Source organism: Podarcis bocagei (genome assembly GCF_964188305.1).
Source record: "Podarcis bocagei genome assembly, chromosome: 14".
NCBI classification, from domain to species: Eukaryota; Metazoa; Chordata; class Lepidosauria; order Squamata; family Lacertidae; genus Podarcis; species Podarcis bocagei.
Genome location: NC_138139.1, coordinates 7,740,765 through 7,768,638, shown reverse-complemented (window position 1 = coordinate 7,768,638; position 27,874 = coordinate 7,740,765). Strand labels below are relative to the sequence as shown.

At 47.4% G+C, this 27,874-nt stretch overlaps 2 protein-coding genes across 6 annotated transcripts in view; one reads left to right on the top strand and one right to left on the bottom strand.

Annotated features, from left to right (window-relative positions):
- The first annotated feature begins 435 nt into the window (after positions 1-435).
- On the top strand, positions 436-24,562 carry LOC308572801 (sodium/nucleoside cotransporter 1-like). 4 transcript variants are annotated; one of them, XM_081169203.1, is made up of 18 exons: positions 436-497; positions 1,274-1,375; positions 1,620-1,708; positions 2,203-2,303; positions 3,488-3,677; positions 4,697-4,838; positions 5,931-6,044; positions 7,267-7,344; positions 8,253-8,333; positions 9,855-9,935; positions 10,409-10,534; positions 10,926-11,056; positions 11,758-11,926; positions 12,921-13,118; positions 15,789-15,870; positions 16,096-16,194; positions 16,943-17,057; positions 24,422-24,562. In XM_081169203.1, exons 2-18 carry the CDS (start codon positions 1,307-1,309, stop codon positions 24,549-24,551), a joined length of 1,995 nt encoding a protein of 664 aa, XP_081025329.1. In that variant the 5' UTR covers positions 436-497; positions 1,274-1,306; the 3' UTR covers positions 24,552-24,562. The 4 variants fall into 4 exon arrangements, with proteins under 4 accessions (XP_081025329.1, XP_081025328.1, XP_081025330.1 ...); XM_081169202.1 differs by having other exon boundaries at positions 488-536; positions 1,274-1,346; XM_081169204.1 differs by lacking the exon at positions 24,422-24,562 and having other exon boundaries at positions 488-536; positions 1,274-1,346; positions 16,943-17,763.
- ALPK3 (alpha kinase 3) overlaps positions 23,903-27,874 on the bottom strand; it is a 74,795-nt gene continuing 70,823 nt past the window's right edge. For both annotated transcript variants that reach the window (XM_081169175.1, XM_081169176.1), the window contains one exon: positions 23,903-27,874. In XM_081169175.1, the coding sequence (XP_081025301.1) occupies positions 27,532-27,874 (343 nt within the window). In that variant the 3' untranslated portion in view covers positions 23,903-27,531.

Sequence of the window (27,874 nt, the reverse complement as noted above, 5' to 3'; positions counted from 1 at the left end):
AAGAACAGGAGTTTTAACAGAGCTCTGTCATTTTCTGACCAAATTTTCTTTCCCATCTCTCCTGGATGAGTCTGACAGGGCAAGAATAGAGTACTGTCTTCTCCCAATTGACCAGCACATCAAATGACACTGTACTGTTTCTTTTGCAAATAAACTAATGTCGGAGGACCACTGCTTCTCCATCCCTGTGCTAGATAAAGGGATCCGAGTTCAGAGAAGAGTTTGGTCAGATGGTGTTCTCATCCATCTTGAGGAACCTGCCTTGCTGTTTCCCAGAAAACGATACTTATCAGCAGGAAGTAATGAGGCTGAAAATAAACAATCCCTACGTGAGTGAAGAGGAGCAGGACTTTGCTGTGATAGGAGATCTGCCTCCAGTTCTTTGGACTGTTCTGTTAATTGATAACTTTCCATTGCCTAGCCTGAGGCATGAGTGGATCTGACCAAGAAGGAATTCCCTACGTCTCATGAGGAGCAGGACAGAGTTCGATATTGCGGTGAGTTATTTGCCAGCCACTCAGGATGAGATCACTAGGGTGGGCAGCATTTATTTTGAGGGAAGAGAGCATTTAATTTGGGAGAAGTCGAACAATCGAGCGATTGGGGGGGGGGCATTTCTAAACCTAGTCCAGGAGACCAGAGAGAGAAAAACAAGGGCCATCTCTGGTGCATTCGTATCATTTGCTTTCAAAGCATTTCTGTGCGAAGAAAAGAACATGCAGCCCTGTGTGTGCATTGTCAATGTGGGGAATCTCTTTTCTTTGAGGGTGATGTTTTGACTTTTTCAAGGGCCCCAACAGACTGCACCTTTTACTTACCACGTTGAAAGAGGATCAAGCAAATTCATGGAGGAGCGACTAGCTACAATGGCTATAATCTACCTCCATAGGTAAAGGCAACAATGCTTCTGAATACCAGTGGCTGGAATCCGCAGGAGAGGAGAGTGGGCTTGTCCTCAGGTTCTGCTTTGTGGGCTTCCCATAGGCATCTGGTTGGCCACTGTGAGAACAGGATGCTGGACTAGATTGGCCTGATCCAGCAGGACTCTTTATGTTGTTATGTTCCTCCTCCTGGGCAGCGCAAGACATCGGCATACGATTTTATTAGTGGGCCAATTCTTTTCCCAGCTCGGACCTTTTGCAGCCCATTTATGTCTGCACTCCGATTTATAATCAGTACAAGACCAGACAGAAGGATTGGTGTGATCCTGAGACAGGAGGGTGCCGAGGGCTCCTTTGCTTCCAGACTGACTATGCACTGTCTTTGCCAGCAGTTCAACTTCAGGTAGCTGCAGAGTGCCGGAGAGATGGGAGAAATCAGGATTTCACTTGGAGCTGGCGACAGAGGTTTGGAGAATCCAGCGTTAGAGCTCACGGTAACACCATCACTGCTTCTTAACTCTGCCCTTTGCACTTTCTTAAAAGAGGACCATGTTGTTGCTGTCATTGTTTATTAATTTATATAGCGCTTAATGATAAAATAGGCTTCTAAGCAGTAGAAAAACTGTACCTTTGTATGCCTAGACCAGAGAGAGCAAAGGCCACCTCTGGTGCATTAATATCAACTGCTGCTTTAAAAGCATTTATGAACAGGAAATATTTCCCTGTGCCCTTTGGCAGGAAGCAGACAGAAATCCGCAGGTGGCAGAGAACTCTTGGCCTTCTGAGTTCAAGGAGGGCAATGATGCGCATGATACTTCTTTCCAGAGGTATGGAAAATATATTCTTTATTGATTCATTCTGCATTGTGCAAATAAAAATAAAGCCACAATGAAGCTTAAAAATCCAGACCAGCTTAACCCCCAAATGTAAGAAGTGATCACAATAAAATACCATATAAATCGTAGGCTTTGAAAACAACCAGCAAATGCAGGATACCTTAAGGTTTAGACAGGTACTTACAGGAGGAGGTATCCCTTCTAGACTCCCCCAGCAGCCTCAGAATTGGAGGGAAGGTGGTTATCCAAAGTCATACTGCTGCATCCCTGGTCCCCACAGCAGTGACTTGAAGGGGCATCAGGTAAGCATCCTCATCTGCCACTCCCCCTCACCTTTTAACAAGAATGAAGGGAGTCACACAGGTGTAGAAGCTCCTCCAGCCTCTTGCAGGACACCTGGGACTGCTGGAGCTACAAATGGCAGCCCCGTTCACCCTCTTTCAGACATGCACCCAGGCTTATTCTCTTGGTGTGATTCTCTTCAGGATCAAGAATGCAGCAGCTGAGCCTTTCTCTAAAGCAAGGTGCTTTTGCAAGGCTCATGCCAAGATACTACGGAAGATCTTCTTGGGCATCCTGTGTGCAGGTGAGGCTATTATGCATACACACACCTTGACACTTTTGTGGCACTGGAAGGAGTGGGGGCGACACACCTAATAATTTGGGTTTTCTTCCCTTTTGGTAAACCTCTAGGCCACATGAGCTGATCATATATGACCCCTCTAAAAGTCTCCACACCATTCTGAGAAATTTCAGCTCGTGTCATGCTGAATGCAACGTGATTGTTAAATTCAAGCCGATGTACGAAGGAAGCAACGGGTTAAGACAGGAAGGTGTAGGAAGTAAGCCCATTGCTTTCTTCACCAATATGAAAACAATGTTCCCTGGAGAAGACCAAAATTCTCCCAGTGTTTCAGGAGTAGCTTTTAAAAAATCCAAATAAATTTTGGCTCAGATGGAACATTGGGAGGGATCTTTGATTGAGAGCAAAGTGATGAGCACTTGTAGGATATAGCACCCCTACAGAGCCCTCTAGAAGCAGTTGTGTCTGGTGCCCATTGAGACTGGTAGGGCAGAAGACAGGGAGCCTAACAGTAGGTGGTGCCAGAGCCAATTACTTCAAGACTTAATTCTGCATTTGTAACCATCTACCTTCCTGCTAGGGACGCGGGTCTCCTAGCAGTTTGAAAGCACATCAAAGTGCAAGTAGATAAATAGGTACCGCTCCGGCAGGAAGGTAAACAGTGTTTCCGTGAGTTGCTCTGGTTCACCAGAAGTGGCTTAGTCATGCTGGCCACATGACCCGGAAGCTGTCTGCGGACAAACGCCGGCTCCCTCGGCCAGTAAAGCGAGATGAGCACCGCAACCCCAGAGTCGTCCGCAACTGGACATCAGGGGTACCTTTACCTTTTTACCTTCCTGCTGAGTCCTACAAGTGCAACACTGAGACTAGGAAGTTGTTAAGTAGGGAGTCAGGGGTTGGCAAAGAGTAGGCTGAGATTGATGGAGCCGTGCCCCCTTTGTCCTAATGGACCAACTTCCACTGTCCAGAATTGCCCACAGCTGTTTGCTATTGAATGCGGCCTAAATACCAAATGAGGTGGGGCGACTTGCTAGATTTCAACATTGCAGTACCTTACCTCAGTGCAATGGCCTGGAGAGAATAATATCTTGATAACTACAGGGAGAAAGCGGAGCTCAGCCCTGCACTGTTGGCAAAGGACTTGACCCACAGGTGCATTTCCTGACCTTTGCATCTCTTCTCTCTAGGCTATGTGGCCTACTTCATTGCAGCCTGTTGGCTGGACTTCGACCGAGCCTTGGCTTTGGTCATTTTGACTGCCCTGGTGGTTTGTTTCATGATCTATAGCATGGTCAAGGAATTCTGGGGTTCCAAGATTGTCCAGATGTTCCGCCCTTTCCGAAAATGCTGCCGGAGTATCTGGCCATGGCTGAAATGGTGAGTTAGGCGCTTGTTGCACAGATCCGAATAGGAGCAATCTCCACCCTCATATCCATCCATTGTGAAGACTGCAAGGGAACCTTTTGCAAATATGCTCAGGATGGTGCAGTTCTCGACACACTTAATCTGGGAGCAAACCCCACTGAATAAAATGGGACTTACGTCAAAGTAAACCTGTATATGTATCTTGCCGTAGATGGACAGCTCTGTAGCGATTTATTCCACGCTAAAAATTATCATTTTTCTTAAAACAACTCATTTTTTCAGTCTTAAATACAGTTTTCCAAATTTTGTGGCATTTCTTTCTTTCTTTCTTTCTTTTGGTGGGGGGGTAAACACTCATGAAAATTAATCAGCATTTTAGTGCAAATATCTTGTAATGAACACATTTGTATGGGCAATTCTGACTAATGTACACATTTTTGCTAGCAATTTTGTCCAATATAATGCATTTTTGTATGTTATTTTTTACAAATACCTTCAGTTTTATGCACACTTCCCCCTAAAATATATATTTCTGTGAACACCATTTGTTTGGAGAACTGCATCGCAAAATTCCAGTAAGAGCAAATTTCAAAGGATGGTTGCGTTTTGGTTTGTAGATTGTTTGGGAAAGATTCAGCATCAATTGCTTACTGAATCAAATCTATTCCCCATCCCTAAATTCAATGTTATACAATAAAATGGCAAAAAACCCACAACCCAATAGAAATGGTAGAGAACTTTAACCAAGTTCTGTTGGCAAGCAATGTGCCAGAAGAAAGAGCTGAAAAGACAACAGTTCAGTTCTACAACCCTTCAATCCAGCAGGCCATGTGCTTGCTAGAATAAAACTATCTTAGCTAGGCAGTGGAAGGGGGTGAGGAGGGGGATGAATCCCATAATCATGCATGGACACGGTCTTGCATCCCAACCATCAGGATCCCATCAGAACAGCCTCCCCAACAAATCTCATTTATTTAGCAAAGCCTGTCTGGGTGTATCTCTGCAGTGATGGTGATCTGCTTCCCTCCTAGGGTGCTGTGTGCAATCATTTTGATCGGCCTGGTAGTGTGGCTGGTTCTTGACATGTCCCAGAGGCGAGAGCAGTTGGTGTCACTGGGTGGCTTCGCTGCGCTGGTGCTGGTGCTCTTTGTCTGCTCCAAACACCACAGAGCCGTAAGTAGCTGCATTTTCTTTGGCCTGCGGTCCTTATGTGATACACCTGCAACCCACAATTTCCCGCAGATGATTTGATACATCTGCAACCCACAATTTCCTGCCACCTTCCCAGTCTATAAAACCCGCATTCCTATGTATCTATCCCTTGGAGTAATCTTCTCAGAGTTCAGTGGGGCTTAACTTGAGAATTAGCAGTCATAGAATTGGGCTGAGGTTCTGCTAGAGCTCAGGCACCAGATTTTAAATAAAACCTGCAGAGTGGTTGGGCAAGATAGAACTTCGTAACGATAAAACAGTTACAGTGGGGTGGGTGGGTTGTAGGCCTTGCTTGATGCCAGAAGTCCAGAACTGGAGCGCAGTGGCGTAGTGTGGGGGTGCAGGGGGGGCCGGCCGCACCGGGCGCAACACCTGGGGGTTAGGGTTAGGGGGCGCAAATCCACGGGCTAGGGGGTGCAAATCCACGTGTTAGGGGGCGCAAATTACTTGCCTTGCCCCGGGTGCTGACAACCCACGCTACGCCACTGCTGGAGCGTTCCAACAAATGGCAGTCCAGCGTCTGTTTCTGAAGACACGCAATGAAGGACAGTTTATTTATGCCCTACCTTTCCAGGCAGCCTATGAGGCATGCCCTTCCCCATTTTAATCCGTGTGAGGTGGGACTGCCTGAGAGGTCATTCAGCAAGCTTTATGGCTGAGTCAGAGCTTGGACATAGACCTCCCCAGTGTTAGCCTGACACTCTAACCACTAGGCCACACTGGGTTACTCCATCTGCTCTGCTTTTTCCCTTTGGGGGCAACAGCTGACAAGTTCAAATGGCTCTCACTCAGTTGATTTGCTCACTTAAGACCCTCTCTCACGGAATCCAATTAAAATATGTAGAATTTGAGCTGATTTTTTGGACTTTGCACAGCAACCACCCTATTCATGCTGGGGATCATTGTTGCCTCCTTCTCCAGTGAATTCAAGAAATCAATGTGCTTTGTTAATCCTGAGGTTAGCACTTCTGCAACCTGGGGCTATCATTGATTCTCACTGACATGTCCCTTGGTTTCTGTATTCACAAGATTCCCTCTTGTGCTGTGTTGCAGGTGTCGTGGAGAGCTGTGTTCTGGGGGCTTGGCCTGCAGTTTATCCTTGGAGTGTTCATCATCCGGACAGAACCTGGATTTCAGGCCTTCCAGTGGCTTGGTACTCAGATTCAGGTGCAGAGCAGTGTTGTTGGAAATGACTACATCTAAGTGCATTCTTTGCACTCCCTGGCTCCCACATTCAGCCCCAAGTATACGGATTGCAGATCCAGTGGCATCCTCTACTCAAGATCTTGGGGAGCAGCTGCTAGATGGAATAAACAGGACTGGGTTGGTTCAAGTTCAACCAATATTCAGACTCAGTATTAGGTAGAGGTAGCCAATGCAGAGCCCCGTGAATATTGTTAGACTCTAAACTCCCATCCAGCTCAGCCAGCAAGGCCAATTGTCATGAACGATGGGACTTGCAGCCCAAGAACATCTAGAGGGCACCACATTGGCTACCCCTGGTGCAAGGCAGCTTCATGTGCCAAACATCCTAACTCAGGGGGATGAGAGCAGCCCTTCCTGAGACAGGCGGGAGTGGCAGATGTCTTGAAAATGTGAAATAAAGACCCGGGCAAATGGAAAAGGCGAGGCAGGGTGTTCACGGTATATAAGAATGCATTCCATTAGGGGTGCATCAAGCTGCTCCAGCACCAACCTGGTCCACAGACAGTGAGCTAGCATGGCAGTTTTATTTTCCTCAATGGGGTGGAACAGAACTGATTCAGATGGTGGGGAGCCACCTAACTTTGGTGGTGGCAGCAGTGGCAGTGCAATGTCAATACGGCTCTCCTTCTCTTAATACCACCACCTGTGAAGGGACTTCCTCTTCCCTTTCTCCCACCACTGTCACCATAGATGGCCAAAGTAGCCAGAGGTCTTGCTCTCTGACTGTTGCCATCTTTCCTTGCTCCCAGCATGCCGGTTAGCCATACTGTTGTATGCAGAAGGCCCCCAACATCTCCAGGTAGGACCGGGGAAGATTCAGTCTGAAACCCTGGATAGCTGTTGCCAACCCTCAACTAGATAATCCAATATAAGGCAGCTTCCTAATGGTGGTGGCAAGGGCTCTTTATGGGGGAAGTGGTGGGCTCATTAAAAAAAGAGAGAGTCTCTGAGCAGCAGTGGGGAAAAAGCTATCTATTGTGTGGTGACCAGGGTCATGAATAAGACTTGCACGAGTAGCACCTCTGGCTTCACAACGATGCTTGAACTGTCCACTGTAACATCATATGTACATTTCAGGAAAGATGTTCCAAAATAAGCACTTAGGTCTCCGCCTTATCCAATGCAACTGAGTAAAGTCCTATGCATACTCATTTTCCTCAACATTCCCTCTGTTCCCTTATAGACATTCCTGAACTACACCACAGCTGGTTCCAGCTTCGTCTTTGGAGACAAATTGATCCAAGAGGCGTTTGCCTTTCAGGTTAGCTTAAGAGGCATGTTTCACCCTAATCTCTCTCTCTCTCTTTCTCTCTTTCGCCTTATCCTTCTCTGAGTCATCTTTGCTATTGAGTCCTTGACACAAGAGGCTGGCATTTCATTGTGTCGTTGGACTGGGATAAGACCTGTCTGAACTGTGGACTACAGTCTGGGCAACAGGCCTAGTGTCGTTATCTGGCATAGTGGGACAAAAAATGCCAGGGTCCATGGAGCCCATCTGTGGTTGATATTAGCATTCTTAATTTTTATTTCTTTTAAGAGCTATGTCCTTTGGAAAATTCATGCCAGGCCAGGTAGTTTTAGCTGCTGCCATCTTCCCTGTCTCCAATGCTTCTGGGTTCTGTTCTGATGTGCACTGCGCATGTTGGAGACATTGGGGAAAGTGAAGAGGGCAGCTAAAGCAGCTTCACTGAGTGCTACTCCTTTCAGCACCAGGGTGAGGGAATCCTGGGAGACGGGAGCTGCTGTGCTTTCCCCACCAACACCTGTCCCTACTGCTTTCTGCCTCCTCTTCCCCCGATAAGCTTGCAGGTGGCAGACACAGGAGCAACACTTAGGAGGCATCAGAGGGCACCTTGCCCATAACCTCCACAAAGCTGCTGCTGTCTTCCTGGAATTTGCACTCACAAATGCTCCCAAACAAGCCAAGTGGTGAGTTTCTGGCCATTGTGTTAACTCCACAGATGTCCAGCTATGTTAAGTCTACTTCGCTTTGCCAGTGTGGGCCATTGGACTAGCTCACGGTGCCCAGGATTTCTATAACATTCTGCACCTTACAAGCTGCTCAGACCTTCTGTGCTCAACTTTATAATCAACCCCTATATATGCTGTGTTGTAGGTTGTCTAGAACTCCCTAAAGCCTGACGTTCACTGTTTGCTTTCTGCCTCCAGTCATTGCCCATCATTGTCTTCTTCAGCTGTGTGATGTCCATTCTCTACTACCTGGGAGTCATGCAGTTCATAATCCTGAAGGTAATGCTGAGCACAAGGCTCTGGGCAGTGGAGAGATGCTTTCGAGCCCCCACTGTGTAGCTGAGGAGGGTCAACCATTTCTCTCTACCATGCAACTTACTATAAAAGATCATGAAAGATCTCTGAGCTCCGGAGAAAAACTCCCAAGATAAGTGTGTGTGAAGATTTTGGACGATGTGGGAAACCTAGGTAAGGCACTGCTGCCTGCTAGTGGGGAGGGAGGTCATGCCACAAGGATGGAGAAGCAGTTGCTCTTGCAGGGAAGATGAGGCAACCAACATGGCTGTGGTAGAGAGAAGGGGGCAGGAAGAGTGATTGCTGTCACAAAGGGGAGGGTTTGTTGATAGAAAGTCAGTACTAGGACATGTGTGATGGAGGGGATGAGAAGCAGGGACCAGCTATGCTATCTGCAGAAAAGGAAGGAATACATGAAGCCTTCTTATACTGAGTCAAATCCTTGGTCTACATAGCTCCATCTTGTCTACTGGCAGCAGCTCTCCGACATTTCAAGAGAGGGGTCTTTTGGCCCTCCAAAGACACCAAAGGCTGAACCCAAGAAGTTCTGCATTCACTCATTGCTAAGCTTCATAGCTAAGGAATGGGTATGGGGAATGGCTGTGCTTGCAAGGTGAGCTAAACAAGAGCAAGAGGAAAATTCATAGCTATTGAAGATTTTCGTTGTCAAGTCTTGGGGCTCAGGTGGCCTCAGTGGCACAGAGTGCCTTCCATCAGCTTTGGCTGGTGACCCAGCTACCCCTTATCTGGACAGGGATAGCCTAACTACCGTTGTCTATGCTCTGGTAACCTCAATGTTCGTTTACTGCAATGCATTATATGTAGGGCGGCCTCTGAAGACAGTTCAGAAACTTCAGTTAGTGCAGAATTCAGCAGCCAGGTGTCTCACTGGGGCAACTTTTGAGCATGTTACACCGATCCTGGTCCAACTGCACTGGCTACCAATTAGTTTCTGGGCCCCATTCAAAGTGCTGGTTTTAACCTATCAAGCCTTAAACGGCTCAGGACTCAAAGCAATACCTCAAAGACTACCTCTTTCCATATGAACCTACCTGAACCCTGAGATCAACTTCTGAGGCCCTTCTTCATGTGCCTCCTCCATGAGAGGTCCGGAGGGTGGCAGCATGAGAACGGGGCCTTCTCTGCAGTGATTCCCCTTTTGGGGAATGCTCTCCCCAGAGAGGTTCAGCCAGCGCCTTCATTAGACACCTTTAGGAGCCAGGCAAAAATGTTCCACTTTAACCAGACCTTTGACTGATCGACATCCAATGCCCTTTTAAAATGTGTTGGGGACCTGGCGGGTTATTGAGTTGTTCTTGTTTTTATTTTGATTCTGTATTCTGTGTTTTTCTATCGTGATTTTATCCTGTGAATAGCCCTGAGACCTGCGGGTGTAGGGCAGTATACAAATTTAATAAATTACAATTATTATTAATAATACTGAGTCTTGTAGGCTGTGTGACAGGGCAGTAATGCCCTCTGACCGTCTCCTACTCCTTCCTGCAGTTGTCCTGGCTCCTGCAGATCACCATGGGCACAGCAGCCACGGAATCTCTGAGTGTGGTGGGGAACGTGTTTGTGGGAATGGTAAGAAGGGTTTCTCTTGTTTTTACCCCTGCCCCAGGCAAACCTTCATTATACACCTTTAGGGACCAGGGAAAAAAACATTCCTCTCCAACCAGGCTGATTAACGTCCTATACCCTTTTAAATGTGTTTGTGGGAGGGGGTAGTGGGCGGGGGTCATTGGGTAGTGTGTCTGTTCTTGTTTTTCTTACGCATTTTGTGTTTTCATCTTGTATTTTTATGTTGTGAATTTCCCTGAGATCAATGGATGAAATGCACTATACATCATCATCTCAAAATGCCCAAATTTGAGCACAATCAGATCAGGAGTGTTTTACTTCAAGACTGTGATTTCTTCTGTTTGGTTTCATTTGCTCTGGAAGCAAAAATCTCTCTAAATTCACTATTTCTGTGAGTGCTGTTTCTAGGGCTGCAAACTAGGGGGCAAAAACTCTGCAACATGTGCCTCTCCCCTTTTTTCCCTTCTGCCCTCCAGACAGAAGCGCCACTGCTCATCCGTCCCTACCTGCTGGACATGACGCGGTCAGAGGTTCATGCTGTGATGACTGGTGGCTTTGCCACCATTGCTGGCAGTGTGATGGGAGCTTACATTTCATTTGGGGTGAGTCAGCAATCCAGAGAGCTACCCAAGGTCCTGGTTGTAGAAGGCAAGTTTCCATTTTACCATAAGTGCCCTTTCTGGAGGGCACAGTACTTGAGAGAGTAATGGCTGGACAACTCCAAGGGCTCTTGCATTAGCTTATTGGTTTGGAATCCGTATAAATATGGTTTCACGCTGAGGTTCACAACAGAAACTTCCACCACCAAACAGGCCCTGTCTCTCATTGTCCATCACATGTCAAAGAGCAAAGTGGCTTTCTGGATTTAATATGTAACATTTTTTAGTTCTTTGGGGACACCAAATATGCCTGCCATCCCATCATTCTACCGTATTGTGGTGCTACTGAGATATGCATCCAAGATCATAATCCTGCATTTACATCCTGCTACAGATTGATGCCTCATCCTTGATTGCTGCTTCAGTAATGGCAGCACCTTGTGCTTTGGCTATGGCTAAGCTCGTCTATCCAGAAGTGGAAGAATCTAAGTTCCGGAGCCAGGAGGGTGTGAAAATTGCCTGTGGGTGAGTGTAGTTAGAGCACATGAGGATCATGAGGCTGCCCAAAGGATCCTGGAAGGGTGCAGGATTAAGTGGGAAGAGGGGTGCAGAACTAGGGGAGTCAACATCTGAGAGACACAGGAGCATCTTTCCACAACTTCTCCATAGCAAAGAGAAACAGAGAAAGCTTGGAAAAGAAGCCAATGTGAAGTAGGGAGAACTATTGCAGTATAGGACTCAATTGATGAATCTTTGGCTCTCCAGATGTTGCTGCATTCCATCTCCCATCACTCTGAGCCAGCAATGGCCAATGAGAGCTATACTTCAACATCTGGAGGTTCTACCCACCCCAGGCATAGTGAGCAGCATGTTAGCCAGAGACTGCATGCACACCCTGCCAGTAATTATTTGGCATGAGTACTTAACTGCCCCAGTGGAATCAACAATTTAGACCATTTACTGCTATAAATAGAACGACTGGATTTGCTACTCATATACAAATCAAAATATGCACAGGTCTAAATCAAATGGGATTAATATGCGCAGGTCTACGTCAAGTGAGTTAACAGCTAAATAATGCTCAAATGTGGACAAGCCCTCAGATAGTAGGATGCAGAATTGTCTGCTGAGCTCTACGTGGTGGAGCTTTGTATGTCATTGCTGCTTTGCCAAAGGAGGCAATTTTGGGGCCTGTTTTCTTCTCACTTGGTGTATTGTTGATGCAGGGAGGAGAAAAATGTCCTGGAAGCTGCCAGCAATGGAGCAGCCGTCTCTGTGGGGCTGGTAGCCAACATCGCAGCCAACCTGATAGCATTCCTGGCTGTACTGGAGTTCATCAATGCTGCCCTCGCTTGGCTGGGAGGCATGGTCAATCTGCCAGAACTCTCCTTCCAGGTACCATCCACAAGGCAGCCACCCTGTGAGTACACCAGGGTGGTCAATGGATGCTAAGAGGGAATGATATGTGTATTGTCAATGTGTATTGGCTCTCTTGCCCTCTCACTCAATGGGTTGCCAGGGCAAGGACAGGTCAGACATCTGAACCGATTGGTGCAGAGGGCTTCCCCCTACTGCTTGCATCTGTCAGACTGCTGTCAGCGGCTCCCGGCTGGTTGCCCAGGAAAGTATAAAGACAAGGAAAAGTTTCTTGCTGTCCTTTATTTCAATCTTTACAGAGAGAGGCTATAGAACCCAGCCTTTTGGATAATGGCGTTGTCCCGAGTGAATCTCCACCCCGTCTCTCCCACTTCCTCATTTGTCTGTCTCATCATCTCCTCTATGGGTGCTGCTACGTGCCCTCTGTCTTTGAGCTCTTTGCTCTCCTACTTTTAAGGCTCGCCGGGTTCTGGGAGATGGAGGGTTTGGGATGCTTTCTAATGACGTGTCAACTGGGTTTTGTTCTGGCTATCCCATTATTTCCCAACTTTTCCCCTCATCTGCCTCTGGGCTGTGACCTCCCTCAAACCCATGGTAAATCTATACTGTCTTCCTCTTCCTCCTCCATGGAAGGGTTAGGATAGGGAGGCGGCCTCCACCATTACTCTGCCCAGTCCCTTACACCATCACTCTGCCCATTTCAATTTCCTGTCCCCATTTCCCCCCATTTCACACTCCAGGCTCCCCCTGCCCACATGAAATTAGGTTGAGGGCCACAGGTTGCCCATCCCTAATCTTGCCCTCTCCTATAATCTTAGTGTGGAGGATTTACTGTGGATTCACGACAGATGTGGGGGAGGGGGTAGCTGGGCAGGAGTAGAGATGGGAAGTGAGTTTGCGCCATGGATATGGGTGCTAGTGAGGATGGGTGGGGAAGGTGGCCTGGGATGGCAGAAGTCATGTGGGTACCTGACCATTGATTTTATTTCTAAACCTTTCTTTTCCCTTCCAGTTGATCTGTTCCTATGTCCTGGTGCCTGTAGCATTCTTGTTGGGAGCAAGTTGGGAAGATGCCCCGGTGGTAGCTGAGCTTCTAGGAATCAAGATATTCTTAAATGAGTTTGTGGCTTATCAGCAGCTCTCAGGCTACAAAGAGAAACGATTGAAAGGACTACCCGAGTGGGACGGGACACACAAGCAGTGGATTTCGGCAAGTGCGCCAGTCATGTGGTGGAGGGGAAATGTCAGTTCAATGGACTCATGCACCAACATCTGTTGTGTACAACTGTCCTACAGACCCAAACACTGCAACAATACCTGACCATTGTGCAGTTGGGTTTGAGGCTAGGGACACAGCACAGCAGAAAGTGGTTGTACATTGGACTGAATGAGAAATTGGATTCAGTTCACTTTTAAAGGCAAACCTGCCCACTTCTCATTTTCCAAAGCAATACTGAAACACAGCAAATCCTTTGAAATTTGCACTTCTCTGAATTTTGTACTCTAGTTCTCCTGTCAAGTGATGTGTGCAAAAATGCATGTACAGTACCTTGATTTTCAAACAGCTGAGTTTTTGAACGTTTGGCTCCCAAACGTCACAAACCCAAAAGTGACTGTTCCGGTTTGCGAACTATTTTTGGAAGCTGAATGCCCAACGGAGCTTCTGCGGCTTCCGATTGGCTGCAGGAGCTTCCTGCAGTAGCCAAGAAATCACTAACTGCAGTAGCAATGTGTAGTAACAAACTGAACTAAAGACTAGGCAAATGAGAAATGGAGAGAAATTAAAATGAGAAAGTCACCTATTCCGGTTGCACATCAGCAACCTTGTGTGTGCAACAGCCCCATGGTTTTATAGTAATATATGCAGGAAAGCGATGAAGCCCTGGCACAGGAAACCAGTATGAAAACCCTGCACATCCCGAAGCTCATTGCTGCCTTCTGTGTTGGCAGTGGAACTCCTGATTACCCAAATCCAACAAGTCATTTTTCTTTTGTCCCTTGCTCGTTTTCTCTTGGGTACCCAGGAAGTTTCCCTATATCAAGTCATCCAGCCCAGTGTTGCCTGTTGTGACTGGCAGCAGCAATTCAGGGTTTCCCACCCCCTGCCACCTACTCCTTTTAAACTGAAAATGCCAGGAACTGAACCTGGCATTTCTGCCATGGAAAACGGGTGGGAGACCTTTTAGGCTTCATGGGCCAAATCTGACAGGTGTGTGGGGTTGCCCACACATCAATTGCCTCTAGTCGAAGACCTCAGGTAATTTGGCACTTTGAAGTCCTGAAGTTGAGACTTCAAAGCACCCCATGCCGCCCCAGCAATGGATGTATGAGGGTGTTCCCCAAGGGAACACTAGATCCAGCAGGCTTTGACTCTACCACCTATCTGCAAATGAATACCGTTTGCCAAAGCCCACTTTCCCTTGCCAGTGCACAACAGAGAGTGCACTTAAAGGCTGTCAGTTGCATCTCTACCTGCTCCACCCTTGATCATATATGACACCAAGCACCAGGCATGTAGGTATAGTTTGGGGAAAACAGACTCATGGGCCAAATATGAATTCCTGGCAGGCTGGAGGCTCCCCACCCTGATGCAAAAACATTTGCTCTGCTCCTGAGCTAGTGTCCTCCTCCAGAATCACAAGGAGCCATGCTGCTTCTCAATTCTATCGCTCATCTGGGCACTGACTGCAGCCCAGCTCTGGTCCCAGCGGCCATTCCTCAGGTGCTCCATCATCAGGCTGTTTGGGTTCTTGGCTCCATTTACTCCACCCAGGAAACAGACTTGGAGTAGGTGAAGTCTTCTCCATTCAGCACCCCTATTCCCCCATATTTGATCTTGAGTCCAATATTTATATAGTAAAACAAACACAACATTTATTCAGGAAAGTAATGAAGTTACATAGGTTGGGTTAGGTTTGAGAGAAACTAGGAGGGCTGTTCACAAACAGTCAACAATTAAAATGCACTTTCCATTATAGCACTTAGACGGCTGCCTTAAATTTGCACACGAAATAACTTTCAACCCGTTTGAAGGAAACCAATATTCCTCATTTGCCATATATGGCAAAAGGAATATCATTGATTCCTTGTCCACAGTCCTCCCGTTGCAGGGTGCTGTTTTGGACTCACATGCAATACAAAGGCATGGGTTTTGGTGCAAACAGCAAAGTAGGAGCCTCAGAGTGAACCTAATGCTCACCCAGCAATTGGATTTCCATCAGAAAAATGTGCCTTCATATTCCCCGAGGAATCACAGGGCTGGCCCCTCCCTCCCAAAAAAGAAAATACATGAAGGATTCTGACAATGCATCCTGGGTAATCCATGTTTAGGAGGTAGGTAAGCTGTCCAAGTGAGGCAATGAAGGGACAGAGTTTGCTAGACTTGAAAGAAGCATGTTCTCTTGTGTACACTACTAGCCAGACTAGGGTGAGCCTTGCAGCTCCCAAACTCCTGGTGAGCAAAGCAAGATGGAAAAATACTATTTCTTGCAAAGATCTGGGCTTCTACACTCCAGCTTGCCGTGCATCTTGGTGTAGAGGCGGTCAATGTGGTGCCCTACAGATGTTGGACTACAGCTCCCATCATCCCTCACCACTGGCCACACTGGCTGGGGCTGATGAGTTGGGAGTCCAACAAGGTCTAGACGGCACCCCTGATCTGTTGATCCAGAACTCAGAAACAAGGAGCAACCCCTCAACTAGCTAGCACTGAGTTACTGTATGCTCTTGATTGCATTGGGATGCTGATGCTGCTTCCCACAGAGAACCCCTGCAACAGGGCAAAGAGAGAGGCCAGTATTCAGTATGGCAGGAGTGATTGGCATGGGGCCACTTGTGCTGTTACAGCAGAACTGATCACATTGTCTCTCTTGTTCCCCAGGAGAGAGCTGAAATCATAACAACCTTTGCTCTTTGTGGATTTGCCAATCTGAGCTCCATTGGGATCATGCTGGGAGGCTTGAGTAAGTTGGCCATCCGGTGAGGAACATGTAAGCTCTGAGATCAGGAGGAGAAACTGTCCAGCCCATAGCTATGTCTCCAACTGCTGTGGCTTCCTGGAACTGCCTGCCCCGGCTAACACACTTGGGGGGTTTCGACCTGGTGTGAACAAATCAGGAGGAAACTCCATATATAGTCACTTGATCCAGTTCATCCTGCTCATCCAGCTATTTTCTTTGTGTGTTAAGCGTCCATGGCACCGCAACGCAAGGGTGAATTTTCCAGCATCGTTCCCCGGGCTTTGTTCACTGGAGCCTGTGTGTCCCTGATCAATGCATGCCTCGCAGGTAACATATGGGTGTTTGGTGGCAGAAAGGGGCCCAAGGGTTCAAGGAAAGGGAGGCTATGGCTCTCTGGGTGTTACTGAACTCCCAGCTAGCTCAACCAATGGTTAGGGATGATGGGAATTGTTCCTGCATCTGGGAGGCCACAGATCCCCATGCCAGGATTAGAGGAAAGGGTCAGTTTGCCCTTGTCACATTCAAAATCAGGAGCCATAAGGATCCTGGGAGAACAAAAAGAGGGGAAAAGAAGAAACTAACTGTTGGAAATGGGAACATGTAGGAAGCTGCCTTAATCTGAGTCAGACCATTGGTCCATCTAGCTCAATACTGTCTACTCTGACTGGCAGTGGCTCTCCAGGGTTTCAAGCAGGGGACATTTCCAGACCCACCAGGAGATGCTGGGGTTTAAACCTGAGATTGTTTTCCGCACACAAAGCAAATAGATGCTCTGCCACTAGGCTACATCCATTCTGGAGAGAAGGGAGAGGTCAAGCTATATGCAAGGGCTAGGATTTATGATAGCCATACATGGAAAAAAGGGATGCACTCAGCCAACCCCAAAGAACCTTGCTTGTCCCATCAATATACTATGCAAACAACAATGCCATACAAAAGGCTGGTGGACAAAGTCACTCCCAAACACTGAGTACCAGCCCAAAGACATGCGGATCTCCTGGGCAAGTGCCACCAATTGTATATAACTCTCACCAATTTCCCAGCCTTCTCTCATGGACTCTGCAACCCACAACAGGTATCCTTTATGTGCCCAGAGGAGGGGTGACTGACTGCCTAGACTTCTTCAGCAAAACCAACCTAAACTCTACCAGCTACCCAGTCTATATTTGCTGCCAAGACTTGTTCACCTGGTGAGTGTATTCCTCTTACCCATTCCCCTTGCAGTGCTGATGTTTGCAAAAGCCACATGGTCACCTCCAGCCAGCAGGGGAAGTGGGAGCAGTAAGTTATAGGGAAGCCAGGAGATGATCAGATGCCCATGCAAGTGTGTGCAACATCGCCTGGTTGTGCCAGCACCAACAGAAGGCATAGCCAGGCACCTGCCAAGGGCCCACAGTCAATAATAATAATAATAATAATAATAATAATAATAATAATAATAATAATAATAATTTATTATTAGGGGTTCTGCCAATCAGAGCTCCCTGGAGCTGCTATTTCTCTTCAGCACTGCAGGCCCCCTGTTTACCCACTTCTGGCTCGGATCCAAGGGGAGTAATGATGCAAACAGGGAGCAGGAGCAGGGACTGCTGCCAGCTTGCTCACTAGTTCTCGGCCTAACAAGCAAGCAGACAGTAGCAATGGCGCGGAAGAGAGCAGCTGCCTCTGGTGACAATGGTGGTCCTAGGGGAGCAGCACCACAGAGAGGGAGCCCATTGAAGGTGTCTTGCCTAAGAGCCTCCCTGAAACAGGTAACTTGGCACTGCCCGGCTCTGTGCATTTCTGTGCTGGAGGCAAATATGTGGCGATGCTCTCATTCTGCGCTGTCATCTCATTTGCCACCTGGACAGTCTTAAACCATCCTCTCGGAATGTTCTACCATTGGGACAATTTTTTTTTTAAAAAAATGCACATATATTTAAATGAATTAGATGTGCTCACATCTTTTTTGCTTCTACTTTTGGGGCAAGCCAATTATGGTAGCTACCTATTCTTCTGGTTGGGAGTTGGGAGTGTGAAATCCAAAAGCACAGGAGATGTCCCTGGAAAAGGCAGAGAGTTAACCCTCTAGAAGCCAATTCAACGACATACCGTTGTTTGCCTTGGTCTCCCAGTCATTTCTTTGATGTGTTTAAAGGATCTTAAGAGAGCAGGTTTCCTGGAAGGAATCTGTTTCTAGACAAGGAGCTTTTAGCTGTCAAATATTTGGTGCATCGCTCTCTGGTTCAATGAAGGTTTTTGGCAGGCCTAGCTTCTGCCGAATCTCTCTCTTTACAACTTAAAAGACCTGCTGTGTCAGACCAAAGGTCCATCTAGCCCAACATTCAACAAGGTGGCAAACTACTCTAGGAAGCCCACTGGCAGGATGCAAGGAAAAGAGCCCCCCCCCCATGTTTCCAGCAACTGGTATCCAGAGGCAGCCTGCCTGTGATATGGGAGGTAGTATACATTCATCGTGACTAGTTGCCCCCAAAAGCCTTATCCTCCACGAACCCATCTAATCCCTTTTGAACACCGTTCAAGTTGCCAACCATCACTACACCTTAAAGCTTAAAATGTGGTGGCAGCAGCTGAGTTCTGGAACGCAACAGCCCTAGAGTGCCTGATCTTCTGGATTTTACAGACAGAATCTCAGCTCAGCAATGAAGCTGGTGGACTTATGTTCAAACTCTACACAGAGCTGGTCATGTAACAGAGTGACTCTCAGCAGGAAAGTGAAGCTTTTGTCCTTATCTCTTAGAGAAGTTGGGCAGAGGGGTTTGCAGAGCTCTAAAGTGGAAGATGATTCTGCACCAACACCATTTCTGGGAGCCCTATGGCTTCTTGCCACCCATTGACCCCCCAATGAAGTGGAGATATTTTTTGAAGAGGGAAAGCATTGACTCTTATGCCATTGCCTGCCTCGTGTACTGCTTGCTATTTTGAAGATTGAACCAATTCTTCTATTAGGGAAAAGAGAGTCTATGGCACCTTCCTGTCCGTGGACAACTCCCTGTGAGAATGGCTGCTCAGGGAAGGCGATTTGATGGTGGACTGGTGCCTGCACACAAGAGACTGAAAGCCCTTAAGAACATGCAGCGAGGCAACATGCCGAAGAAAAGCACCCACTATTAGATGTATGGGAGACAGCATGAAAGTGTAGTGCCTGGTACCAGAGCAGTGCTTCCGGGAATGTGACAGGCTCAGTCCCTTCAATGCTATGTGTGAAAGCCAAAGGAAGCCCATCAGAGACAGGTCAAAAGTTGACCTGGAGGGACGAGACACAGACATCAGACAGTACTGGGGACATTACGGCTGTCCTCAATCCACAAAAATAGATTGAGGTTCAAACTGTTGGGTCATAGGCAAAGAAGCATCACAGCAGCTGCAATGCAACTAGCGGGGCTTCCTGCAATTCAAACTGAATCCCAAACGTATCAAACAGAGTAGACGAACAAAGATCATGTACAATGACAACACAATGCAGCCAATGGGGAAATGCAACAGTTGTGGAAAACCAGAAAGACCTGTTGTGTAGAGTTCTGCAATGGAGGCCACGGGCATGATCCAAGGCCTAGCAGCAGAATTTTCTTTCCTCCATTCAGAAAAAAAAGAGTGCTTCTTCCATGTGCAATGGAGATTTTACAAACATCCTAGGATATTGTCATTAGTGAAGCATGCCTGGATGGTGCAACCTGAGGTAGACTCAGCAGCAGGAGTAGTTTACATGCCATGAAAAAGACTCCTGCTGCTGCATCATATAATCCAGCAAGAGAGCAACTTGAAATGCTCCACAGCAGTGATACCTCAGCGTCAGCAGAAGTCACTGCTTCCTGTGTATACACCACCTTAGTGTGAAAGAAGTGATCAGGCAAGCTGCAGTGGCCAACAAAGGCCTAAACTCGAACACTGGAGAAATGCCACGATCCAGTACCTACGGTAGATAAAACACTGCCAGAATTTCCTATCAAGAACTGCTGTGGCTTGAACTGGAAACCTTCCCGTCTGTGTAGAGCTGGCCCATGTGCCAAGCCACAGAACTGCATGTAGGAGCATTTGCCTAGCAATTGAGCATTTGTAGGCCCTGGACTGACTCTGCCCACACATACTGGCCACTGGACCCTCCTGGTCAGGAAGGGCTATAAAGAGCTTTCTGCTTTGGTTAGACCTTGGCCTGAGCAACAAGGCCTATCAAGCTCTGATATGTTTTTCACCTTTGGTCCTGACTTTTGGCTTGCTTTTCAATTCTGGCTTTGCTCTTCAGACCTGCCTTCTGGCTTTGCCCTTTGGCCTCCTGGATTGCTCTTTCCTGCTGGCTTTGGCCTCAGCTCCGACATCTAGATAGCCCTTTGGTTGTGATTTCTGCTTGATTCAACTCTGCCTTCCCAGATTGCGTCTTGGTTTCAGACTCATAGCTCAACTGCTAGCTCCTGGTTCCCTGTCCCTGGTCCCTCTGACTTTCAAAAGCTAGAATCTTCTATGTTCTTCTCTGTGATACAAAGAACAGATTTTGGCACACGTTTCTAAATAAGGATTCCAGCACGCTTGCAATCTCTGCAACTCCATTTAGTCACTTTGGGTGGCTTCATATGCCAGTGGGGATCTGTCCAGCATTACAGAGGTCTTTCAGAGCAGACCTAGAAGGGTGGAGTGAAAATAAAAGAAGAGAATATCCACATAGTAGATGAAGGCTGTGCAGGATCATGGCAGGAAATCAAAAGCCTTTCCACAACGATGCAAAGACAAAGACATTAAACAGAAGGCAGGAAAAAATGCAGGTGAGAAAGATAAAGTTAACATATGATGGACAGGTATGGAGGCTCAAAAGACCCTCACACGCTTGAGGCAACCTGAGCCATGCCAGCTCCAGAAGTGCAATACATTATTGGAATGTTTTGTCGCCCAAGTTCTGTCTTCATTTGGCCACAATTGTGAAGCCAATGTGACAACTTACCAGAAGGAAGTTCAGTAGGAATGGAGAGGTCCACAATACCACACATTCATTTCAGAGAAAGAAACGATTGCTAATGCCCCAGCCTTGCAGGACTGTCAGACAGAACAACAAACAGATACTCCAATGTAATGCGTCTAAGAAAGGCCTCAGTTCAGACCTTTCACTGGGCCACCTAATGGCCTTTGTGAGCACACCCTACAGGGGACTGGACAGAGTTATAACCAGACACAGAATTCCTTGCAATGAATTTTTGGAGTTTAGCAATTCCAGCAACAACCTATGGTCATGCGGTCAATGCTATCACTTTAGACAATAACAACAAAGCCACCTCCTGAGTGCTCAAAGAGATTACTGTGTAATACTATGATGTCCACACTGGTGACAGGTAGTTAGCAGACATCCTTAGCAAAGCATATACAGCCAATGGCAAAAAATCTACAGAAAGGGGCAAAGACATTGAAGGGATCAATACATTGCACTATCTCCCAATATCAGCAACCAATATCCATGAAATTGAGGAGGCTGCACTGTTAAGGAAGCAATAGTAAAAGGATGGACTGAAGACAAGAATCAGCTACCACCAGGAGCAGAACAATATTTCCTAATCAAAGATGAGCTCACTGTGGAAGAAGGAATCTTTCATTTCAAAGCAGAGAACAGTTGTTCCAGCCTTCTTGCATGAGAAAGTTGGGAAAAAACTCTTGGGCAGAGTGTGTTTACTGGCCAGGAATGAACACACACCAGGAATTAATTCTTGATAGCAGGATGTGACTCCTGTTGATCATGCATAAATCAACAACATAGATTCTTCCACTGCATGTGCTACCCATAAAAATCATGGGGAAATGTTGGAGTTATGTTGCTCACCTTCAGGGAGCAGGAGTTATCTGGTCACATTGGATTACTACTCCCAATTTCTGGGAGGTTGAAGGCAATTCAGATGCTAGAAATAAGGCAGTCATCAGTAAACTGAAGGCTCATTTTGCAAGATTTGGTGTCCCCAACACAGTGTGTTCAGATAATGGGACTCAGTTTGCATCTGAGAACTTCAATTCCTTTGCAAAGAAATGGGAGTTCTCCAGTATACTCACAACGTAATGGCAACACAAACTGCTATGTAAACAGCTAAAGCAATTTTCTAGACAAGGCAATGTTATGAGACTCTGACTCCTTCTTAATCTTCCTGGCACAGATCCAAATGGTGTTGCCAATGACAGGAGACATTCTGCAACTAACAAGAGGAGGGTAATGCAGAAAAGAAATGGCCAGAAAACAATCAGAGGAAGCAAGCATCTCTGCACACTAGAGCAACCAAGGAGTCTCTCTCTCTCAGACTCCAGGCACTCCTAACCACTTGGCATGAATCAGAGGAAGTGCCCAAAAGAGAGGAAGCAGCATGCAGGTCCCAATTTCACTGAATCCCTTTCTTTACAAATTGCACAATCTCAATGAGCATGTGGACCAACCTGGGCCAAGCCTGCCTCCGGCACTTGTGGACTGTGTGGATTAGGTGTCCTGTACCTTTTTCAAAAATTAAGCCAGATTCCCACCATCATTTGAAGATGTGATGGTGGGAGAACTAGGATCCTCCATCCTTTTGATAAGCTGGGAGTAAAGCAAAGGTAAAGGGACCCCTGACTGTTAAGTCCAGTCGCGGACGACTCTGGGGTTGCAGCGCTCATCTCACTTTACTGGCCAAGGGAGCCGGCGTTTGTCTGCAGACAGCTTCCAGGTCATGTGGCCAGCATGACTAAGCCGCTTCTGGCGAACCAGAGCAGTGCACGGAAACGCCGTTTACCTTCCCGCTGGAGCGGTACCTATTTATCTATTTGCACTTTGACGTGCTTTCAAACTGCTAGGTTGGCAGGAGCAGGGACCGAACAACAGGAGCTCACCCTGTCGTGGGGATTTGAACCACCGACCTTCTGATTGGCAAGCCCTAGGCTCAGTGGTTTAGACCCACTGGGGGTGGGGGAATATAGTGTCCTCTGGTCAGAGGATGGTGTCTCACATGGTCAAGTTGACTACAATGTCCATTTGAACCAGTACTGGCTACACTGACAGCAGGTCTTAGGAGTCTCAGGCAGAGCAAGGTCATCTCACATATCCTGCTCCCTGGACCTTTTAGCTGAAGATGCCAGGGACTGAACCTGAGGTCTTCTGCATGCAGCGCATGTGTTTTGCCACTGTGCTATAGGCCCTCCGGCTTAGATCAGACTAATTCAACTGCATTGCCACCACTGGGAACTGCAAGTATCATGGAGGCAGGGGAGCAAGTCTGCTTGCCTGCATCTGCCCAGCCAAAGGTCAAGGCAGCACACTTTTTAAAAATACAATTTTAAATGTGGGAGGGCCCATGAATGCATGCTGGTGAAGCTTTTCTTCATGGCCACCTGTGCATACATTTGCAACGATGAGCTAAGCACTTCAGTGATCTGTGCATTATATTCCGTTTTGACCCCATATACTGCTTGTGGCGTAACTGTGGCCATTTCAGTGTCCCTGGAGGTCTTTCTTGTGAAGATGAGCATGACCAGCAGATGGCACCCATTTTCCTTTGAAAAACATTTATTGCTGGCTGGTTTGGAAGATTCAGCAAACCTGTAATAGTCAAGCAACATGAGGAACACAAGTTCCCTACCTGTAATCCAAGTCTTTCTCAGCCCTACCTGCAGATGCCAGAAACTGAACGTGGCATATTTTTCATACAAAGCATGTGCTCTATCACTCAACAATGGGGCTTTCTCCAAATGGCCATTGGCATGAGCAAAGGAGCAGACTTTACAGCCTGTAGCCACCAGAAGTGCCACCTGGGTCACCTCCTGAGTCAATGTCACAACCAATTAAAATGTTTGCATCTGCCTGTACCTTCAGATGCATTCAAGATTTTCTTAACCATGAGGTTGAGAAAATGAAAGTTGAAAGTTTTTGGATTCTAAAAAAAATGACATGTCGGCTGCAGTCCTACCCACACTTGCCTAAAAGTAAGCCCCATTAAACTAAGTGGCATTTATTTCCAAGGAGGCATGAACAGGATTAAGCGGCACAACTACCAGAATTTGCAGTGAAGTCAGACGCTGCACAACAGCATGACAATGTAGGTTACTTCCTCCAACACCATTTTTACTTCGTCATCTTTATTCCAGTATTTCTTAATCAGAGCACCATGGTGGACTTTCCAGTTTCAGAAGATGCACATCTTTACCCTGACTTTTGATACTTGAGATGCGTATGTTTAGAACCCACTTGATTTCTGTAATTTTAATTTCTACTGGACTTTATTTTGTGCTTTAATTGCTGCCACCTGCCCTGAGAACACAGGATGAAGAGTGGGTAAATAAATAAAATAATAATAATAGCTGTTATTATTCTTATTGGGCAATGGTGTTTTTTATTAAAGCACCTAAGCTAATGCATGTGTGCAGGAAAAACCATTAGATGTGCCTCTTTGATTGGATATGAATCGATGGGCCAAGGTTGCAAAGCAGCCATGCTCTCGCCAGGTCCCTTTTATCAAAATAAATGCTCTTGATTAGTGCAGGCAGATTAGAAGGATATTTTGGTGCCAGGAGAAGCAATCCTGATGCTTTACTTTCTCATATATTTTTCTTTCTTTCATAGCACCTCAACTGCAACAAACGGTTCCCTTTCTTTCTCCGGCATTTGGGAAAGCTTGGATGTTGGGACTTCGGCGATGTATCTGCAACAGTGCTGTGCTCACTATAATGCCACAGCCTGTCCCAAGCCATAACAGCTCCGGAGCACAGCGCAAAAGAGGGTCTTGCTTGGAGAACAAAGATGCAATAAAGTATTTATAGGAAGTGTACTGGTCTGATTGTGTGTGTCAAATTGCAATGCAGATCTTGGCTAGCAAGGGCAGAAATATCAGCGTCAAATGTAAGAGCAACAGGGGAAGATGTCGGCCCTTCTCTAAAGATTCATTGAAAAATCCCAGTGTATTTTCAGGTCACATTGCCCAGTCACGTCCAATGGAAGCAAGAGGCTATTTTCTGGCATGTCCAGTGCAAAAGCTGCTGCCTGCTTCTGTTTTGTGATATAAGAAAAGCTGTACAGGCAGGAAGAGTTGGCTGGCGAGACATTCACAAGATTTCCCAGCAATTTTGGACAGACTGTTCAGCCAAGAAGTATTTGCTGCTCTTCAGTCAAGCAGAAAGAGGATGTCATTATTTTCATGGCTTTTTGTGCTTTGGCTTCTACGAACTAACCTGAGTCTCCCCTTCCCTTAGTGACTTATAGTGTCATCCTAAGCGTCTCTTCTCAGAAGCAGGTTCCCTTGAATTCAAAAGAGCTTGCTCTCAGGTTAAATGGTAGAGGAATTGCAGCAATCCTATGAACACTCCCCAGCAGTAAGAACCACCAAATTCAGTGGGACTAACTTCTGAGTAAACAGGCATCAGCTGCCAGTTAGACCTTTAAAAATAAGCTAGCATGCCTCCCATGTTTTTGTAGGGAAGATTGATGCTCTCAGGTTTAGTTTCCATAGTTTTACAAAAAGCTTGGAAAAGGACGCACATGTGCATACCCAGAAATTCAACAGACAGCTCTCAGTTGCTTTCATGAGTGAGGTACTTTCCTGCTCTCTTTATATTCAATCAGCAATTATTGGGCCACAAACCTAGAACTTCCTATCCAGTCCATCTCTCCGGAGAATCAACTTTAAGCTGTGTCAAGGCAAGAAGTCTTACAAGGTAGTTCCTGCAAAAGAGGCCGCCTTGTAGCCAGGATTTGGCCCGTTGCTGCCAAGATCCCAGCTTCAGCAGGCACTTTGATGAGCTGCAAAACAAAATTCTATACTCTTGCTGCATGACCCAACAGGCTGGAGTCTTCTCCACAGCTTGAACTAACGCTGTTCTTTTGCTTCTACAACCAACAAGCATTATTGACACTTACTTACTGCGCAAAATCCTTAGCAAAATTCTGGAAACGCACCATGCGTCGACCTGCAAAGGAAACCCTCCTTGCCAGAACCACCACCAACTCTTTTGTATCACCCTGCAGAATCTTCCTTGCCCCTAAAGTAGGTCTCAGTCTAGGCTTATTCCTAGGAAGGGTAAGGAAAGGTATCATTTAATAGCAGGAATAAAGAGACCCGCATCAGACGTCAATGGATCAGAGTCAATGGTGAGAGGTTAGTCTGTGGCATCTATGTTCCGAATGTCTTCCTAAATGCTTTCGGTTTACTGCTCCAAGGGGTCCTCTCTGAATTGCCCCTCCACCAACATCTCACTTGTTGGATTTGGAGGAAGCTCAGAAAAAAAACAGTTGCACAGTACGAGAGGAAAAGGAGAAGAAGCGCCATCGAATATTTCAACAGAAAGCGGGTTCCTTGTTAAGGAAGAGCCATTTCTATCTGACTAGGCCAGAGGTAGAAACTAGTGACCTCCTGATGTTACTGGACTCCAACTCTCATCAGCCCCAGGCAGCAGGGGAGTTGTAGCCCAACATCTCAAGGGGCACAAGTTCCCTGCACCTAGATTAGAAGGTCACACTTCTCCCATCTTAGAACATAACAACATGGTCAGTGATCAGGGATGATGGCAGATGAAACCCAACTACATTGTCGGGAGTAGCCAGACAGCAGAATGAAGCACAATGACAGAGGGGGGGGGTGTTGCTATTTGAGGACAGTAGCAGCTTACAGACATCTAGAATGGCATCATCTATGGGGCCCAGCACTGTGATTGGCAGCAGTTTCAAGAGGATCAGATCTGCTGAACCTGGAGACCACGGGGAAAGAACCTGGGACCTTCTGCGCGCAACCCCCATGCTGCACAATGAGGCACTAATGGAAAGGAAGCAGCAAGGAGAGTCAAATCTGGGGGCTGAGAGTCTGTGGCCTTCCAGGTGTTGTCAGACTCCAATTCCCATCAGCTCCGACTGACATGGCCAGTGGTCAGGAATAAAGGGAGCTGGCTGCCTCAGACCTGATCTAAACCTCAGTGAAGTATAGGAAACCCCCCTTCTCTCTTCTAAACACATGAAACCACTTGACATTTTTATTGCCCTAAGTGCAGGCCCAGGAAGACAGAACCATACCCTCCTCAGACACAGCCCCGTCAAGAAAGCGGCTTCTTCCACCCACGGGGAAAGAAAAGAATCCATCCTCTCTTTTCCGCCATATGGGAGATCAATAGGGTGGGCAGACTGGCCAGACTGCGTGTCAAAGGGCTCGCTGTGATGATGGGCCCAGACAATCATGGGAAAAGCAGCGAGCGACGGCTCTTCTGTGGGGAAGTGCTGGTGTTGGGAGTCCAATCGGCAGGGCCCTCCCTGGAGCCAACAGAACATAGGGCCCAGCCGCCATTCCTGCCAGGGCTCCACGCCCCGAGGAGTTTAGCCCCTGCTTTGGGCTGCATCCTTATGGGACCCAGAGGAGCAGCCCATGTCCACAGGACATCTAGCGCACACAGCTGAGATGCCGCAAATGCACACAAGGGGTGCGTGGGGCTCCGAGTCCCACACAGCGCTGGTGGCATTGTGCATCCACACAGTCCGTCCTTTTCCCGATCCCTTCCCAAGCCCCCACCCCCACGAGTGGTGTGCTGGCGGGGTCCTCTCTCCGAGGCGCATCAGCGTGGCTCCCTCCCTCACACACCATAAGCCGCACACACTGGAGGGGAGGAGCCACGCAGGCGAGTACGGCGGGGGCAGCAGCAGCACCTTCCCCCAGGCACACACAGCGCACTTCTGAAGAGGGTCCCCGCGCCTGTTCACTGCAGCCAGCTGGCCTTGCCACTGTCCCTTCCTTTGGGCCTTGCTACCGACTGCAACTCTCCCGCGTTTTCAGGGCACTTCCGGGCGCTCTTGGGGCTCACAGAACCTTTCCTGGAGGCCTGGGGGCTAGCCAGGCCTTTCTTCTGCAGCTGGGGGCTGGACTGGGCTGACGGGGTCTTCCTGCCCATTATGGGGCTCCGAGAGCCCTTGCCTTTCGGCGGAGGCTGGGGGATTTCAATGCTCTTCAGGCCCAGGAGATGGCAGAAGTGGTTACACTGGTGAGATGCCTCAAAGTGGTCGATCAGGCTGGGGGAGCAGCTCTCCTTGAGGCCTTGGTAC

Excerpts from the sequence above, each read along its gene's own strand:
- LOC308572801 (XM_081169202.1), top strand. Across the intron at positions 3,678-4,696 it reads ATCTGGCCATGGCTGAAATG|GGTGCTGTGTGCAATCATTT; the intron begins GTGAGTTAGGCG and ends CTTCCCTCCTAG. Across the intron at positions 11,927-12,920 it reads TGCCAGAACTCTCCTTCCAG|TTGATCTGTTCCTATGTCCT; the intron begins GTACCATCCACA and ends TTTCCCTTCCAG.